Raw genomic sequence first — 15,254 nt, 5'->3', positions numbered from 1 at the left:
CAGTCCCCTATGCTAACCCCAAGCCCCAAGCCTGGCCACAGCAACTGATGTGGGGAATGAGCCCAATCAGTCTGATGAATCTTATTGTCAAAGATTCTGCTGGTATTACTGGGAAAATAGCTTTTTCCAGTAGGGTTTCTGGAGGATAGGACAGACATTTGGACCAGCTGTCTTGTTTCCATGAGTGAAGAACCTGCCTGAGAACCTTCCAAGGGAAAGGGGGAAAGAGGAGACTAATTCTCGTATCAATCGAACCCTTGGAGCCACTTGTGCATCGAATAAGAGTCTACTTTTTACTACTGGTTTGTATTAGCAAATATGCTCATTTTGAAGGTTTAAGCCAAGCCTTATGCTTGACTTATCCACTGCTGCCACTTTTCAATTCTGCCACCATTCACAGCATTTTGAGGGCAAGAAATAAGGTCTAGTAGATCCATCTGTCTCCTGGGTTAAGGGAAAGGACAGGCTTCTGTTTACAGATTAAAGTTGTGCCTCAGACTACCTGCTGGGTAAATGAAAGTTTGGGTTTTCGCTGACTGAATTTACATCACCAGGGCCTGTGAGTTCACTTGTGCTCTGGTCAAATGATCTGATAAAACATACTTGGCTGACAGAGATGCCTGGGTGGCTCAGCAGTTCAGCGTCTGCCTTTGGCTCAGGTTGTGATCCTGGGATCTTGGATCGAGTTCTGCATTGGGCTCCCTATGGGGATCCCGCTTCTCCCTCTACTGATGTCCTTGCCTCCCTGTCTCTCATGAATAAATAAATCTTTAAAACCATACTTGGATGACAATGTGGAATCCCTAACAACATCAAGACAAGGCTAACCTGTCCAGATTTCAGATTTTACCAAAGAATATGAAAAATATTTTGACTTGGTTGTATTAAAAATTTCCCCATTACTAAAAAATACCCAAATTGCATGTATTTCCAGGAATTTTCAGGTAGATTACCAAATGAATTTTTAGAAAGCTTATACCTTGAAGGTATGAATTTCTGAAGTGACTACTAAGCTGTCTGGCGAGGCAAATAATAGCCTTGGCAATCCTTGGCGCTCTCTGTGGCTTAGGAACAAATCACCACCGCAGCAATCCGTTCATTCTTGGAAAGTTCTCTCCCATGAATTACCTGCTAGTGGCAATTCCAAAAATATAGCAGCTGGCCAGCTCCCCTGGTGACTCTCAAATTAACTCAAAGATAGCCTATGACACCTAGGCTCCTATAATTCTGACTAAGCACATGGGCACTGAATGGAAAGAAGTTGAATGTGCTGCATGAGGCATGACACATTCACACAGAAGCAATCTGTAGATAAATGGCCCTGGAAAAGAAGAGCAGTGTGAATAAAACCTTCAGCCATGTACACAGTCTGGAGGCACCTGCTGTGTCCACTAGTTAGCCATTCTGCCCACTCGGGCAAATGATGCGTAATCAGCTTTCAGAGCATTCTGGGCGAGCTGATCACTTAAATAGCAAAAGTCAAAATGCTGGTACTTCTTAGGCATGAATGCATTGGCAATAGATGAAAAGATCAAAAGCTGAAACTGCATCTTTGTTCTTTCCTGGAGGACTTTCCAAAGAGTCAAGAACTCCATGTTGCCAGTATCACAGCTACCTGTATCTCCTTACACAAGTCACTCAGCATCTCTCTGACTTAGTTTCCTTGTCTGTAAAACAAGACATAAAACCAAACTCGCATGGACACAATGAGGATTAGAGACAATAAATGTAAAGCTCACAGCACAGTAACAGTTCTTATGAAGACTGCCTGTGTGGCTTCTCCGGCAGGCATCTGAGCCACTCTGACACCTATACCTTCACACACCCAAACGGGAGTTAGACTACCAAATGGATCCTATCGGAAGGATCTGTGAGTCATGGGGACAGCTGGACCTTTTTTTTTTTTTTTTTTTTTTTGCTGGACTTTTTTTTTTTTGTTTTATTTATTTATGATAGGCACACAGTGAGAGAGAGAGAGAGGCAGAGACATAGGCAGAGGGAGAAGCAGGCTCCATGCACCGCGAGCCCGATGTGGGATTCGATCCCGGGTCTCCAGGATCGCGCCCTGGGCCAAAGGCAGGCGCCAAACCGCTGCGCCACCCAGGGATCCCTTTGCTGGACTTTTTTAAAAGAGTTCCTGTGAGCTCTGAGATTCTAGAACTCTAAAAGAATCTTTCTCCTGAGATTGAGAATTTGTAAAAGGCTCACAAATAAGTACTGCCAATACCCAACAGTGACTATGTCTGAACTAATATATCAAAAAGTAGGGATCCCTGGGTGGCGCAGCGGTTTGGCGCCTGCCTTTGGCCCGGGGCGCGATCCTGGAGACCCGGGATCGAGTCCCACATCGGGCTCCCTGCATGGAGCCTGCTTCTCCCTCTGCCTGTGTCTCCGCCTCTCTGTCTCTCTCTGTGTGACTATCATGAATAAATAAATAAAATCTTTAAAAAAAAAAGAAAAAGTGGCACAAAGGGGTGCCTGGGTGGCTCAGTCAGTTAAGCATCTGCCTTGGGCTCAGGTCATGATCCCAAGATCTGGTATTGAACCCAGTATTGAGCTCCCTGCTGAGCAGGGAGCCTGCTTCTCCTGCTCCCTCTGCTATTACCCTGGCTGTGCTCTCTGGCTCTCTCTCTGTCAACTAAATAAATAAAATCTTAAAAAAAAAAAAAAAAAAAAAAAGTGGCACAAAAAGCAGAGCACAGGACAAGAAAACTAGAACTCCCTAAGCACTGGGAAGAGCATTTGGATTTTAATGGTTCAGACATTTTGCTCTGAGGCTAAAGGACAGGACTGACACATGAGGCTACTATGAGGATGTCATCACTTTGAAGAAAATGTCAAAAAAACAGCTATGGCTTAGAAAGCCAGCTTTTGTCACACAGAATGAGGGGATAGGATGGGTTTCACTGTTTTCCCCTTTCTTCAACATCATGCCAAACTAAAGACCCTCCGTCTCTAATACATATATATGAAGGGACTCCTGGAGGAGAATATCTGGCAAAACAACCACTTCATTTAATTCTGCCTAACAAGTCAGATTGGGATGTTTTCCACAGCACTGTGGCTCTCCATTGCATGGTCCACCTTTGCTGTGCTCTTGTGGCTTACAGAATGTGACTGCATGGTTCCTCCAAGTATTTTGATACTTGAGTCTTTTCTAACAGAGAGCTGCCTCTGTATTACTGGGAACACCCATTTATTTTTATTTATTTATTTTAAGATTTTCTTTATTCATGAGAGAGAGAGAGAGAGAGAGAGAGAGGCAGGCAGAGATACAGCCAGAGGGAGAAGCAGGCTCCATGCAGGGAGCCCGATGCGGGACTCGATCCAGGGACTCCAGGATCACTGATGCCCCGTGCTGAAGGCAGGCGCCAAACCGCTGAGCCACCCAGACGTGGAACACCCATTTAAAAACATAAAAAGGGGGATCCCTGGGTGGCTTAGCGGTTTAGCGCCTGCCTTTGGCCCAGGGCACGATCCTGGAGTCCCGGGATCAAGTCCCGCTTCGGGCTCCCAGCATGGAGCCTGCTTCTCCCTCTGCCTGTGTCTCTGCCTCTGCCTCTCTCTCTCTCTCTCATAAATAAATAAATATTTTTTTTTAAAAAGCAAATAAATAATAAAAACATAAAAAGTTCTTGGCTTGTCCTAGAAGCTAGAATTCGGGTCCAAATTTAAAATATAGGAAACATTTTCCCTAATCTTTGAGACAGTTCAGCTCTGGTCATTAACACTCTCATCCAGGATATTCTCAGAAATCCAAATGAAATCAAGCTCTTCATCTATGAAATACTAAGAAATTCAACTTTGTAACACCTTGGCCATACGAAACAAGTAGGTGCCAAGGCTCCTGTGGACCAGGGTCCTATAGGTTTCACTGAAAAAGGGCCCACGTGTACCCTGCATGCCCATCACCCTGAACTCCTTGCAGTTCCCCTAATGTCATGCCCCAGGCCTCTGCTAGACTGTACGATCCTGGAGATAAAGCAATAGGTAGGCCACAGAGTGGGCATGCTATCCATACTGCCTGGGTTAGAATCCCAGCTCTACCATTCATTGCCCTGTCAAATCCCCTAATTTCTAAGGTTTTCAGGCTTGTTGCCTGAAGACAGGGTAATAATAGTAACTACCACCCTTGGATAATTATGAGGGTCAAATAAAATAATCAAAGGCAAAATCTAACATCATATAGAAGAGGTTAGAAAAAGTTCAGCCAAAAAAGAAAAAAGAAAAGAAAAAGTTTAGCCATGATTATTAATGCCCAGAAAACTCCAAATCCAAACTCTAATTCCAGTAGACCAGAAACTAGTTCTACCCTGCTTGGTCACAGAAGGAGAGGCCTACTGATGTAAGGAACGGGACCTGGAAGGGCAGTGAGGCTAGACACCATACTCACAATCACACAGTTCTTGCCAACGTGAACATAAGAGCCAATCTGAGCTGCGTTGACCACACAATCTTCCTCAATAAAAACATGGTCCCCGATATGTAAAGGAAAGAATGCGACACTAGAGAAGGAAAAGAAGATGAACAACAACAAAAGTGTCAGTATGATGTGCTTTTGTTTTTATTTATTTTTTTCTAAGTTTTATTTATTTATGATAGTCACACAGAGAGAGAGAGAGAGAGAGAGAGGCAGAGACATAGGCAGAGGCAGAAGCAGGCTCCATGCACCGGGAGCCCGACGTGGGATTCGATCCCGGGTCTCCAGGATCGCGCCCTGGGCCAAAGGCAGGCGCCAAACCGCTGCACCACCCAGGGATCCCAGTATGATGTGCTTTTGATCAAGGTTTATATAAAACTGCAAATCATACTCTCAACTTCAACATCTTGTCTCAATAAGACTGCTCCTAGGGTGCCTGGGTGGCTCAGTCGGCTAAATGTCTTCCTTCAGCTCAGGTCACGATCCCAGGGCTCCCTGCTCAGTGGGAATTATTCTTGTCCCTCTCCCTCTGCCCCTCCTCCTGCTCATCTGTCTTCTCTAAGGAATAAATAAAACCCTTTTTTTTAAAGATTTTATTTATTTATTCATGAGAGACACAGATAGAGAGAGGCAGAGACACAGGCAGAGGGAGAAGCAGGCTCCATGCAGGGAGCCTGATGCGGGACTCGATCCCAGGACTTTGGGATCACGCCCTGAGCCAAAGGCAGACGCTCAACCACTGAGCCACTCAGGTGTCCCTAAAAAAAATCTCTTTTTTTTTTTCCTAAAAAAAAAAATCTTTAAAGAAAAAAAGTGTGGAGGCACCTGGGTGGCTCAGACAGTTAGCATCTGCCTTTGGCTCAGGTCATGGTCTCAGAGTCCTGGGATCGAGTCCCGAGTTGGGCTCCCTGCTTAGTGGGGAGTCTGCTTGTCCCTCTCCCTCTGCCCCTAACCCCGCTTGTGCTCTCTCTCTCAAATAAATATAGATAATCTTTAAAAAAAAATAACATTTAGATCAAGACTTGAAGGATGAGTAGGAGTCAATAGGCTTTCTCCAGATTTTTGACATCATTCCCATTCTCCATGATTCCTCAATGTCACTCATAGTCATTCTCTGGTCACACTACCAACTTTAGTACCTTAGGATGGAAAATATTTGGACTGGAACTAAAATGAAGTAGCTGTATGCTCGCTGGCTTTTTCTAGTCCTGTATTCCAGTCTGTCAAGAATATTTTGTCAGAGACAATGCTTGTCCTCCCTGGACCTATAGTTTATTTAAATCTTCCTTAATCCATTTGTATTTTTGATCGAGGACCCTTATATGACAATGAATTCCTTGATCTTACCACAGTCTACAGCAACACTGTTAGCTTTTGAATTTTAAATTAAAACTTCCAGGGCGGCCCCAGTGGCACAGCGGTTTAGCGCCGCCTTTGGCCCAGGGCATGATCCTGGAGACGCGGAATCGAGTCCCACGTCGGGCTCCCTGCATGGAGCCTACTTCCCCTCTGCCTGTGTCTCTGCCTCTCTCTCTCTCTCTCTCTCTCTCTCACTCTCTCTCTCTCATGAATAAATAAATAAAATCTTTAAAATAAATTAATTAATTAGTTAAAACTTCCAAACTTGGTATTACTACCTGGTTTCATTATCTATTATCTGATTTTGGTATTGAGATATGTGGGGTGCGGGATGGGGGAATCCATACTCATTTGCTATTCATGCATTGCTATTTACACTTTTGTATTCCTATATTTCTCATGTGGACTATTCCTATTTACACATCCTACTGTTCACCAACAAACCCCCTATTTATTCTCGGTGCTTTTCTGAGACCATATCCCGCCCAATAATGCTGCCAACAAAAGGGGGAATGGACAACTCTAGCAGAGTACCTGTCACAGTATGGAACCACAAAAGGCCACCACAAGGTTTTCTAGTTTCCTCCCAATAGCCTTCTGAGCTAATGAGCAAATGTTTTCACGTGAATGATTTACACTGACTCCCTGCTCCCATTCCTGTATGTAATGGAAAGCCTGGAGTCTGGCCTCATTCTGAGACATGTGCAATGATTCCTGCACACTCTACTCCTACATATTATAGTCTGAGTTGGTTGCTCTCTTCTCTGTTCCTCCCTAACCATGTTCATGGCCCTGTGACAGGAGTTTCACTTTATATGGTGGCTATCACATTTTATAGTAGCCATTTATGTATGTAAATGTTTCTATCACTAGGTTTTTGATAACTTTGAGGTAGGAATGCAATTTCACCTATCTTTACTTACCCATCTTAGAATCTAATGACTAATATAAAGAAAGCAATCAATGCTTGCTCAATTACTCAATGAAATGCAGATGGTGCCATAGGTAGGAGCCAGGAGGGAAAAGAGGGAGAGGCCAAATAAACCCCACCGAAAACCAAGAAACAAAAAAACCAACCCTCCAAAACCCAGTATATCAGGCATAGTGGACAGTTTTCCTGCCATGTCCATGTCCTTTCTTAGACAATCTTTACTCCCACCAAGAGAAGAGTGGGCCTGACTTACCCCTGCCCTCTGGGTCAAAATTGTTTAAGACAAAGTGTGGGCACTTAACTCCTGCTGAACCAATCAGATGCCCTCTGCCAAAAGTCTGGAAATAAGACTTAAAATGTTTGGCTGGTATCTGCTTAGCCTAAAGAGAACTGACACGAATAAGGGAGGCAGCACAGTTGGATCCATGAGAAAAGGGGGAAGATGAAACCAGTGTGAAAGAGAGGAGAAGGAAGCAGAAATGCAGAGACAAGGACTGATAAGAAATAATATCATCTCGGGGATCCCTGGGTGGCTCAGCGGTTTAGCGCCTGCCTTCAGCCCAGGGTGTGATCCTGGAGTCCCGGGATTGAGTCCCGCGTTGGGCTCCCTGCATGGAGCCTGCTTGTCCCTCTGCCTGTGTCTCTGCCTCTCTCTCCCTCTCTCTGTGTCTCTCATGAATGAATAAATAAAATCTTTAAAAAAAAAAAAAAAGAAAGAAAGAAAGAAAGAAAAATAATATCATCTCGGTAGAAGAGAGATAGAATAGTTGTCTTGATTCTGGCTGTCCAGTTACACGTTCTAGTCCCTTGTGAGGCCTGGCCCTTTTCTTACTCTTATATTCCATTAATATGCCCGTGTCTCTTCATCAGAACCCCCTCTGCCTTTGCCAACTTAAGTAGATTCTGTTTCTGGCCACCAACTAACAGCTAGGCCAAGACCACCAGAGTTGTGTTCATTACAGTGAATTCTTCCTCAGTGACCCAAACCACAGCACAGACCTGCTCCTTACATCACAACTCAACAGGTGGAACACACCACCCATAGTAGCATCTCACCCAAGCCCGAAACAAAGTAATTAACTTACATACCCTTTGCTGAATTTCTTGAATGGTGGCCTTATGACACTCCGACTTTTCACAACACAATGGCGTCCAACCCGTACATTTGCGAGATCCCCTCGGATAATACAGTCATTCATCACGATTGTCTATAAAATAAAGCACATTTAAAAAAACTACCAACATAGCCTAAAACAACTAAAAAGAGTTGGTAAGAAGACACTGATTGAAGTTATGCTATGATCTACTGAGTCACATGTGTTGTCAAAAGGGTAACTTTTAAAGTAAAGAGAATTGCTTCATAACAGTGATTCAGTTGAAGATATTCCCAGCATATCACGAGCTTTGCCCTTAATATCTCATCAATAGGACTCATTGAACAAACAGACCTTTATTGAGAATGCTATAGTAGACCTAGTTTACTCACCTCCTCAGATTTATTTAGTTCCACCTGCCCCTATGCCTTGGCTGCTTGCTCAGTGATTCTCAGTGAGAATTCAGGCTGTTCCTACCTTTGCCCAATCTCCCAACGCTCCTACCTCCAACCTCATGCTCCCAGAGTTAGGCCTATTCAGCTTCTGGTTTCTCCCAAATTCTGACTCAAGTGAAGTGCTACAATGCAGGGTATGATATCCAGCTGCCCAAAGACTGCATAGATGGGCTGCAGGGTGAATAACAGAACTGAGTAGTTTGGGGGAATTGATGCCCTGTGCCTCGTAAAGAGTAGGCATTCTGGAAATGTCTTTTGAATAAATGAATAAATGCGGTTCTAAAAAAAGTGCATATGGCTGGGGTTACAGCTAGGAAAGTAAGCTGGGACCAGGCTTTCTGAGGCATTATGTATGCTGAATACAGAAGCTTAGGCTTTTCCCCAGAGGATATAAGGACTCAATGAAAGTTTTTAAGCAGAGGTATAATACACTGAATCTTTATATTAATTTTTTTTAAAGACTTTATTTATTTGACAGAGAGAGTGAGTGTGTGTGCATAAGCAGGTGGAGTAGCAGGCAGAGGAAGAGAGAGAAGAGGCTCCCCGCTGGGCAGAGAGCCTGATGCAGGACTTGATCCTAGGACCCTGGGATCACAACCTGAGCCAAAGGCAAACACTTTTAACTATTTGAGCCACTCAGGTGCCCCTAAACCTTCATTTTAGAACTATTACTCTGAAAGCAGTCTAGAGTATGAATGGATGGGTCAGGTCAGACTGGAGGGAAAGTGACCCTCCAGTCACTGATGATGATGATGACAGTGGATCAGAGTAAAACAAGGAGATGGGTCCTCTCTAAGCCAACAGCTGTACATTAGGAAAAGAGAAATATGAGGTATGGGAATCTGATCAAGCCTCCAGATCTATTAATTAAGAGGGAGGAGAGGGACAGAGAGACCATATTCAACAACTGTGTAAATAGAACTGGCCAAATTCAGGGGCACTTGGGTGGCTCTGTCAGTTGGGGAGTAGGGAGCCTGCTTCTCTCTCTCTCTCTGCCTGCTGCTCCCCCAGCTTGTGCTCTCTCGTGCTCTCTCACTGTCAGATAAATAAATAAGTCTTTTTTAAAAAATGGCCAAATTCAAAATTTGAAAAATCTTGGGTGGCTCAGTGGTAGAGCATCTGCCTTTGGCTCAGGTTGTGATCCTGGAGTCTTAGGATCAAGTCCCACATCGGGCTTCCCACGGGGAGTCTGCTTCTCCCTCTGCCTATGTCTCCCTCTGTCTCTGTGTCTCTCATGAATTAAAAAAGAAAAAAAAACTTCAAAATTTGAAAATTCTACAGAATGAGCCAGTTTCTTCAACATGTAAGTGGCATGGGGAGAAAAATGGGCTAGGGGAAGAGAACTGTTACAGATTTAAAGGGTCCTGAGAGATATATCAACCAGACACAATGTGTACTTGACTTTGTTTGGATCCTGATTTGAATAAACCAACTGTAAAAAGGCATATTAAGATACTAGAAAAACTGAATATGGACTGAGGATTAGATGATATTAGGAAATTGCTGGCTTCTTAAAAAATATATCATAAGGGTACTCTTTTAAACCTTTAAATTTTAGTGATACATATTAAAGTATTTATGAATGAAATAATACAGTGTTTGCAATTTGCTTTAAAATACCCTAGCTCTTGGGACACCTGGGTGGCTCAGCGGTTGAGTGTCTGCTGTTGGCTCAGGGCATGATCCCAGGGTCCAGGATGGAGTCCCCCATCGGGCTCCTTGCGAAGAGTCTGCTTTTCTGTATGTGTCTCTGCCCCTCTCTCGCTGTGTCTCTCATAAATAAATAAATAAAACCTTAAAAAAGGGAAGCCCGGGTGGCTCAAAGGTTTAGCGCCGCCTTGAGCCCAGGGCCTGATTCTGGAGACCCGGGATCGAGTCCCACGTCAGGCTCCCTGCATGGAGCCTGCTTCTCCCTCTGCCTGTGTCTCTGCCTTTCTCTCTGTGTCTCTCATGAATAAATACAATATTTTTAAAAATAATACAAATTTAAAAATAAATAAAATAAAATAAATAAAATATCCCAGCTCCCTACCCTCCCCCTGGTCAAAATACGTATGGGTTTGCAAGGCAGGTACACAGATGAAACAAGAATGTCAGAATATTGCAAATTGCAGAAGGCAGAGAATGAGTATATGGAGATTTGTTATATGTTCTTTCTACTTTGATACGTATCTTAAAAGTTCCATAATAATACTGCTCATCTATAAAAAGTAATGAATTATTAGCCCACTAATATACACAACAACATGGATAAATCTCAAAAACATTATGCTGAGTGAAAGAAGCCTGACTACAAACAGTACCTGATTCCCATTATAGGCAGATCTAGAAAATGCAAAACTAATCTCTATTAGTTTTATAACAGTGGTTATCTGGGGCCAAGGGTAATAGGAGGACTGACTATAGAGGGGTTCAAGAAAATGAGGGTGATGGAAAAATTTTATATCTTAATTGTGGTAGTGACTGCATTGAAGTAAACATCAGCCAAAACTTGTCAAACTGCAGGCCGCCTGGGTGGCTTAGTCAGTTAAGCATCTGCCTTCTGCTTGGGTCATGGTCCCAGGGTCCTGGGATTGAGCCCTGCATAGGGCTCCCTGCTCGGTGGGAAGCACCAAGACAAGCACTTGCTTGTCTCTCTCCCTCTGCCACTCCCCCTGCTTGTGCTCTCTCTTACTCTCTGTCAAATAAATAAATAAAATATTTAAAAAACAAAACAAAACCTGTCAAACTGCAAACTTTAAATGGGTACACTTTATTGTATATAAATTACATCTCAATAAAGATAACTTTTTAAATGTTCCAGTATAGGGGCTCCTGGATGGCTTAGTTGGTTAAGTGTCTGCCTTTGGCTCCGATCATAGTCTGAGAGTCATGGGATCTAGGACCGCATCGGGCTCCCTGCTCAGCGGGGAGTCTGCTTATCCCTCTCCCTCCAGCCCTCTCTCCACCTCATGCTCTCTCTTGCCACACATTCTCTCTCAAATAAATAAATAAAATCTTAAAAAAAAAGTTCCACGATAAAATGTTAAAAATGGGGAAAAAAGGAAGAGAATCAATATGATCTATTCATTGTTTAGATGTTGGGGAAAGAGAGTCTAGAGGGAGAGTCTATAATAGAATGAGTGATCCTGGGGATTGGATGACAAATTCAATTTTGAAATGCTGAGTTTGAGGTATCTATGGGATGATCAATAAGCAGCTGTAAATGAAGGTGTGGGACCCAGGACAGAAGATTAGGCTAGAGAGGTAGATGAGGAATGTCTTGAATACAGGTGAATTTAGATATGTCACTAGCCTGAACACCAAGCTAAAATTACTAAATTAGTAAAAAAGAGAAAATACTAAAAAAGAAGTGGGCTCATACTTAGAAGAGTTTACCAATCTCACCTACATGTTTGGTCTATAACATCTCTACCAGTAAAAAGACACTTTCTCGGGATCCCTGGGTGGCGCAGCGGTTTGGCGCCTGCCTTTGGCCCAGGGCGCGATCCTGAAGACCCGGGATCAAGTCCCACATCGGGCTCCCGGTGCATGGGGCCTGCTTCTCCCTCTGCCTATGTCTCTGCCTCTCTTTCTCTCTCTGTGACAATCATTAATAAATAAAAATTAAAAAAAAAAAAGAGACTTTCTCATCAGCTGCTGACTATAAAATGACCATTTCTAAAAGTGGTCTTCTTTAAGGACGCCTGGGTGGCTCAGCGGTTGAGCATCTGCTTTCGGCCCAGGGCGTGATCCTGGAGTCCCAGGAGCAAGTCCCACATCAGGCTCCCTGCATGGAGCCTGCTTCTCCCTCTGCCTGTGTCTCTGCCTCTCTCTGTCTCTCATGAATAAATAAATAAAATCTTAAAAAAAAAAAAAGGTCTTCTTCAGGGCGCCTAAGTAGCTCAGTTAGTTAAGCATCTGCCTTTGGCTCAGGTCACGATACCAGGGTCCTGAAATTGAGTCTCCTCCTCCCTCTCCTTCTGCCTGCTTGTGCTCCCTCTCTCTCTCTCTCTCTCTCTCTGTCAAATAAATAAATAAAACCTAAGTAAGTAAATAAATAAATAAATAAAGGTCTTCAAGTTTAAAGAGATCTCTGTTTCTAGTATGTTCTCTTTTTTTTTTCTTTTTTTTTATTTTTTTAATTTTTATTTATTTGTGATAGTCACAGAGAGAGAGAGAGAGAGAGAGGCAGACACAGGCAGAGGGAGAAGCAGGCTCCATGCACCGGGAGCCCGACGTGGGATTTGATCCCGGGTCTCCAGGATCGCGCCCTGGGCCAAAGGCAGGCGCCAAACCGCTGCGCCACCCAGGGATCCCCCTCTTTTTTTCTTTTTAAAGATTTTATTTATTCTTATTTATTTATTTATTTATTCTTGAGAGACACAGAGAGCAAGGCAGAGACAAGGGCAGAGGGAGAGGCAGGCTCCCCTTTGGGAGCCTGATTTGAGACTCAATCCCAGGACCCCGGGATCATGACCTGAGCCAAAGGCAGCTGCTCAACCACTGAGCAACCCAGGTGCCCCTCTAGCATGTACTTTCATCTGAAATCTTTCATTTACTTTAATCATTGTTTTCAGTTTATGTTTCCATCTACAATCAGAGAAAATGACTTCCTTTTCTTTGGATGGAAGCAGAATACCAAGAGTACAGAGTACTTGGTAATGGTTGTTTTTGTTTTACTGTGCTTTAAACAAAAAAAGCAATCTTAATCTGAGAATAAAGACAATCCACAGAAGTCCCTCAGGCAGTCTAAATCTCACTCCCATTTGAAGAAGCAAACACAAAAAAAACATAAGAAGTAAAGGATATCACAGGAAGTCAAAGAGATTTAGCACAAGGGATTCAAATCCTGGCTTCCTACCTTATAATGAGTGGACCTGAAGATGGGAAGTCAGATTCAAAAGAGAGGCAGCAGGATGTTAAAATGAGATCAAGTGTACATAACGATCTTGCAGGGAAGGAAATGGTACTAAAGCAGAGTTTACTGAACTCAACAAAGGATGAGGCAAAGGTGGCAAGTCTAAGAACTGCACCTAGAAACTGGTTTTGTTTGTCTCATGCAGCCTGTTTCATCACTTAAATTTAGTGCTATTATTTCAATAGTAGGACATTTTGCATTACAAAAAAATCCAGGGGCACCTGGGTGGCTCATTCTGTTAATCGACTGCCTTTGGCTCAGGTCATGATCTCAGTCAGGCTCCTTGATCAGCAGGGAATCTGTTTCTGTTTCTCCCTCTCCCTCTCCCTCTCCCTCTGCTCCTGCTCCCTCTCTCTTTTTTTTTTTTTCCTGCTCCCTCTCTCATTCATGCTCTCTCTCTAAAATTAAAAATAAAAAACCCAGATTTCTAGTTTCTTCTGAGAAGATCAGAAGCTCTGAGAAAACATGAGCCTAGACTCCCACATGGCAACAGTCTGAGTTTAGCTAAGACATCACCAGGCCCCACCACTCTCTATTGTTGGCATCCAGTCTTCCTTACTTATTTGATCCCTGCCTATCCCTGCAACACTGTGACACCGAATATAAGGATTTAGAAAAATAGAAATCTCACAGTTCTGAAAGGGACAAAATAAAAAACTGGGAACAAAATAACCAATAAGAGAGAGGATAAATGGAACTATACACAGGAGGGAAAATACACAAACCACAGTGAATCTTAGAAACAGAACTGAGGACAATTCTACTTAGTAGGTGTGATAGGTGTTTCCTACTATGATTATTATAACAAGTGAGTGTAAAAAAAAAAAAAGTAGGAAACGAAATCAAGTAAAGCTAAACTATATATGTATATAGTTTACAGGAATATAAACCACATATATATGTATTAGTTTACACCCTATAACATGGATGAACCTTGAAAACATTAAGCTAAGTGAAATAAGCAAGACAAAAAAGGACAAGTATTACATATATAGAATAGGCAAATTCATGGAGATAGGAAGTGGACTGAAGTTATTAGTGACTAAGTGGGGAGCAGCAGAGATAGGAACAGGGAGTTATTCCTTAAATAAGTACAAAGCTTCTGTCTGGGTGATGAAAGTTTTAGAAATAGACAGTAATGATGGCTACATGATGGTTTAAATAGGATTTTTTAAAGTAGGCTCCACGTCCAGCATGGACGGGGCTTGGACTCACAACCCTGAGATCAAGATCTGAGCTGAGATCAAGAGCAGGATGCTCAATCAACTGAACCACCCAGGCACCCCAGATATAAATATAATTAATGGCAATGGATTGTGCACTTAAAAACAAAGTGGCAAATTTTATCACATATGTTTTATCACAATTTAAAAAACAAATCTTCCCTGTAAAATCACAGAAAATGTTTTGATCTTCCCAGGCTTACCTAAGGGATTTCTAAAACAACCTTCACACATTTGCTAATGAGTCAGATTGGGTTAACTGAATTTTCTAGTTCTGTGCAGAAACAGTGTGTCTATAATTACTAATTATACCTAATCACTCAACTATGTTTATACTCATCTCTTTGGTATTTCAATTTATTCAGACTACAAATTCTCAGCCTTCCATGTTCCATTTTGCAAATCTGTTTCATAGCCTAGTGTCATTCCCAATTCTCAAATTAATTTTAAGAGTTTCAGCTAGTACCGAATCATTATTACTAAACAGTTAATTATATTACTGTACTTTATAGCTTCTACACTAAAATATTTTGTTGCCCATTTATGTTTGTGTCTAGTAGTTTAGGGCACATTATAATACTTTAAAATAACTTCAGTTCTGGGTGCCATTGTATGTCATTCCTGGCATCATGGTAAAAAGGTCTCTTGTTGCCTCCTTTTTTCTTTTTCTTTTTTAAGGTTTATTTATTTATTTATTTATTTGTGATAGACATAGAGAGAGAGAGAGAGGCAGAGACACAGGAAGAGGGAGAAGCAGGCTCCATGCTGGGAGCATGGGACGTGGGACTTGATCCCGGGACTCCAGGATCGTGCCCTGGGCCAAAGGCAGGCGCCAAACCGCTGAGCCACCCAGGGATCCCTTGTTGCCTCCT

The 15,254-nt window shown here is 42.7% G+C and overlaps 1 protein-coding gene across 3 annotated transcripts in view; it reads right to left on the bottom strand.

The window, feature by feature from the left end:
* DCTN5 (dynactin subunit 5) overlaps window positions 1-15,254 on the bottom strand; it is a 31,991-nt gene that overhangs the window by 15,275 nt on the left and 1,462 nt on the right. For all 3 annotated transcript variants that reach the window (XM_077907024.1, XM_077907026.1, XM_077907025.1), the window contains exons 3-4: window positions 7,800-7,918; window positions 4,394-4,505 (exon numbers count right to left, since the gene is read on the bottom strand). In XM_077907024.1, coding sequence (XP_077763150.1) covers window positions 4,394-4,505; window positions 7,800-7,918 — 231 coding nt within the window. The remainder of the gene's footprint in view (window positions 1-4,393; window positions 4,506-7,799; window positions 7,919-15,254) is intronic.

Source organism: Canis aureus, chromosome 8 (assembly GCF_053574225.1).
Source record: "Canis aureus isolate CA01 chromosome 8, VMU_Caureus_v.1.0, whole genome shotgun sequence".
Classification (NCBI taxonomy): Eukaryota; Metazoa; Chordata; class Mammalia; order Carnivora; family Canidae; genus Canis; species Canis aureus.
The sequence above is the reverse complement of the archived record's forward strand: the minus strand, read 5'-3'. Positions and strand labels throughout refer to the sequence as shown.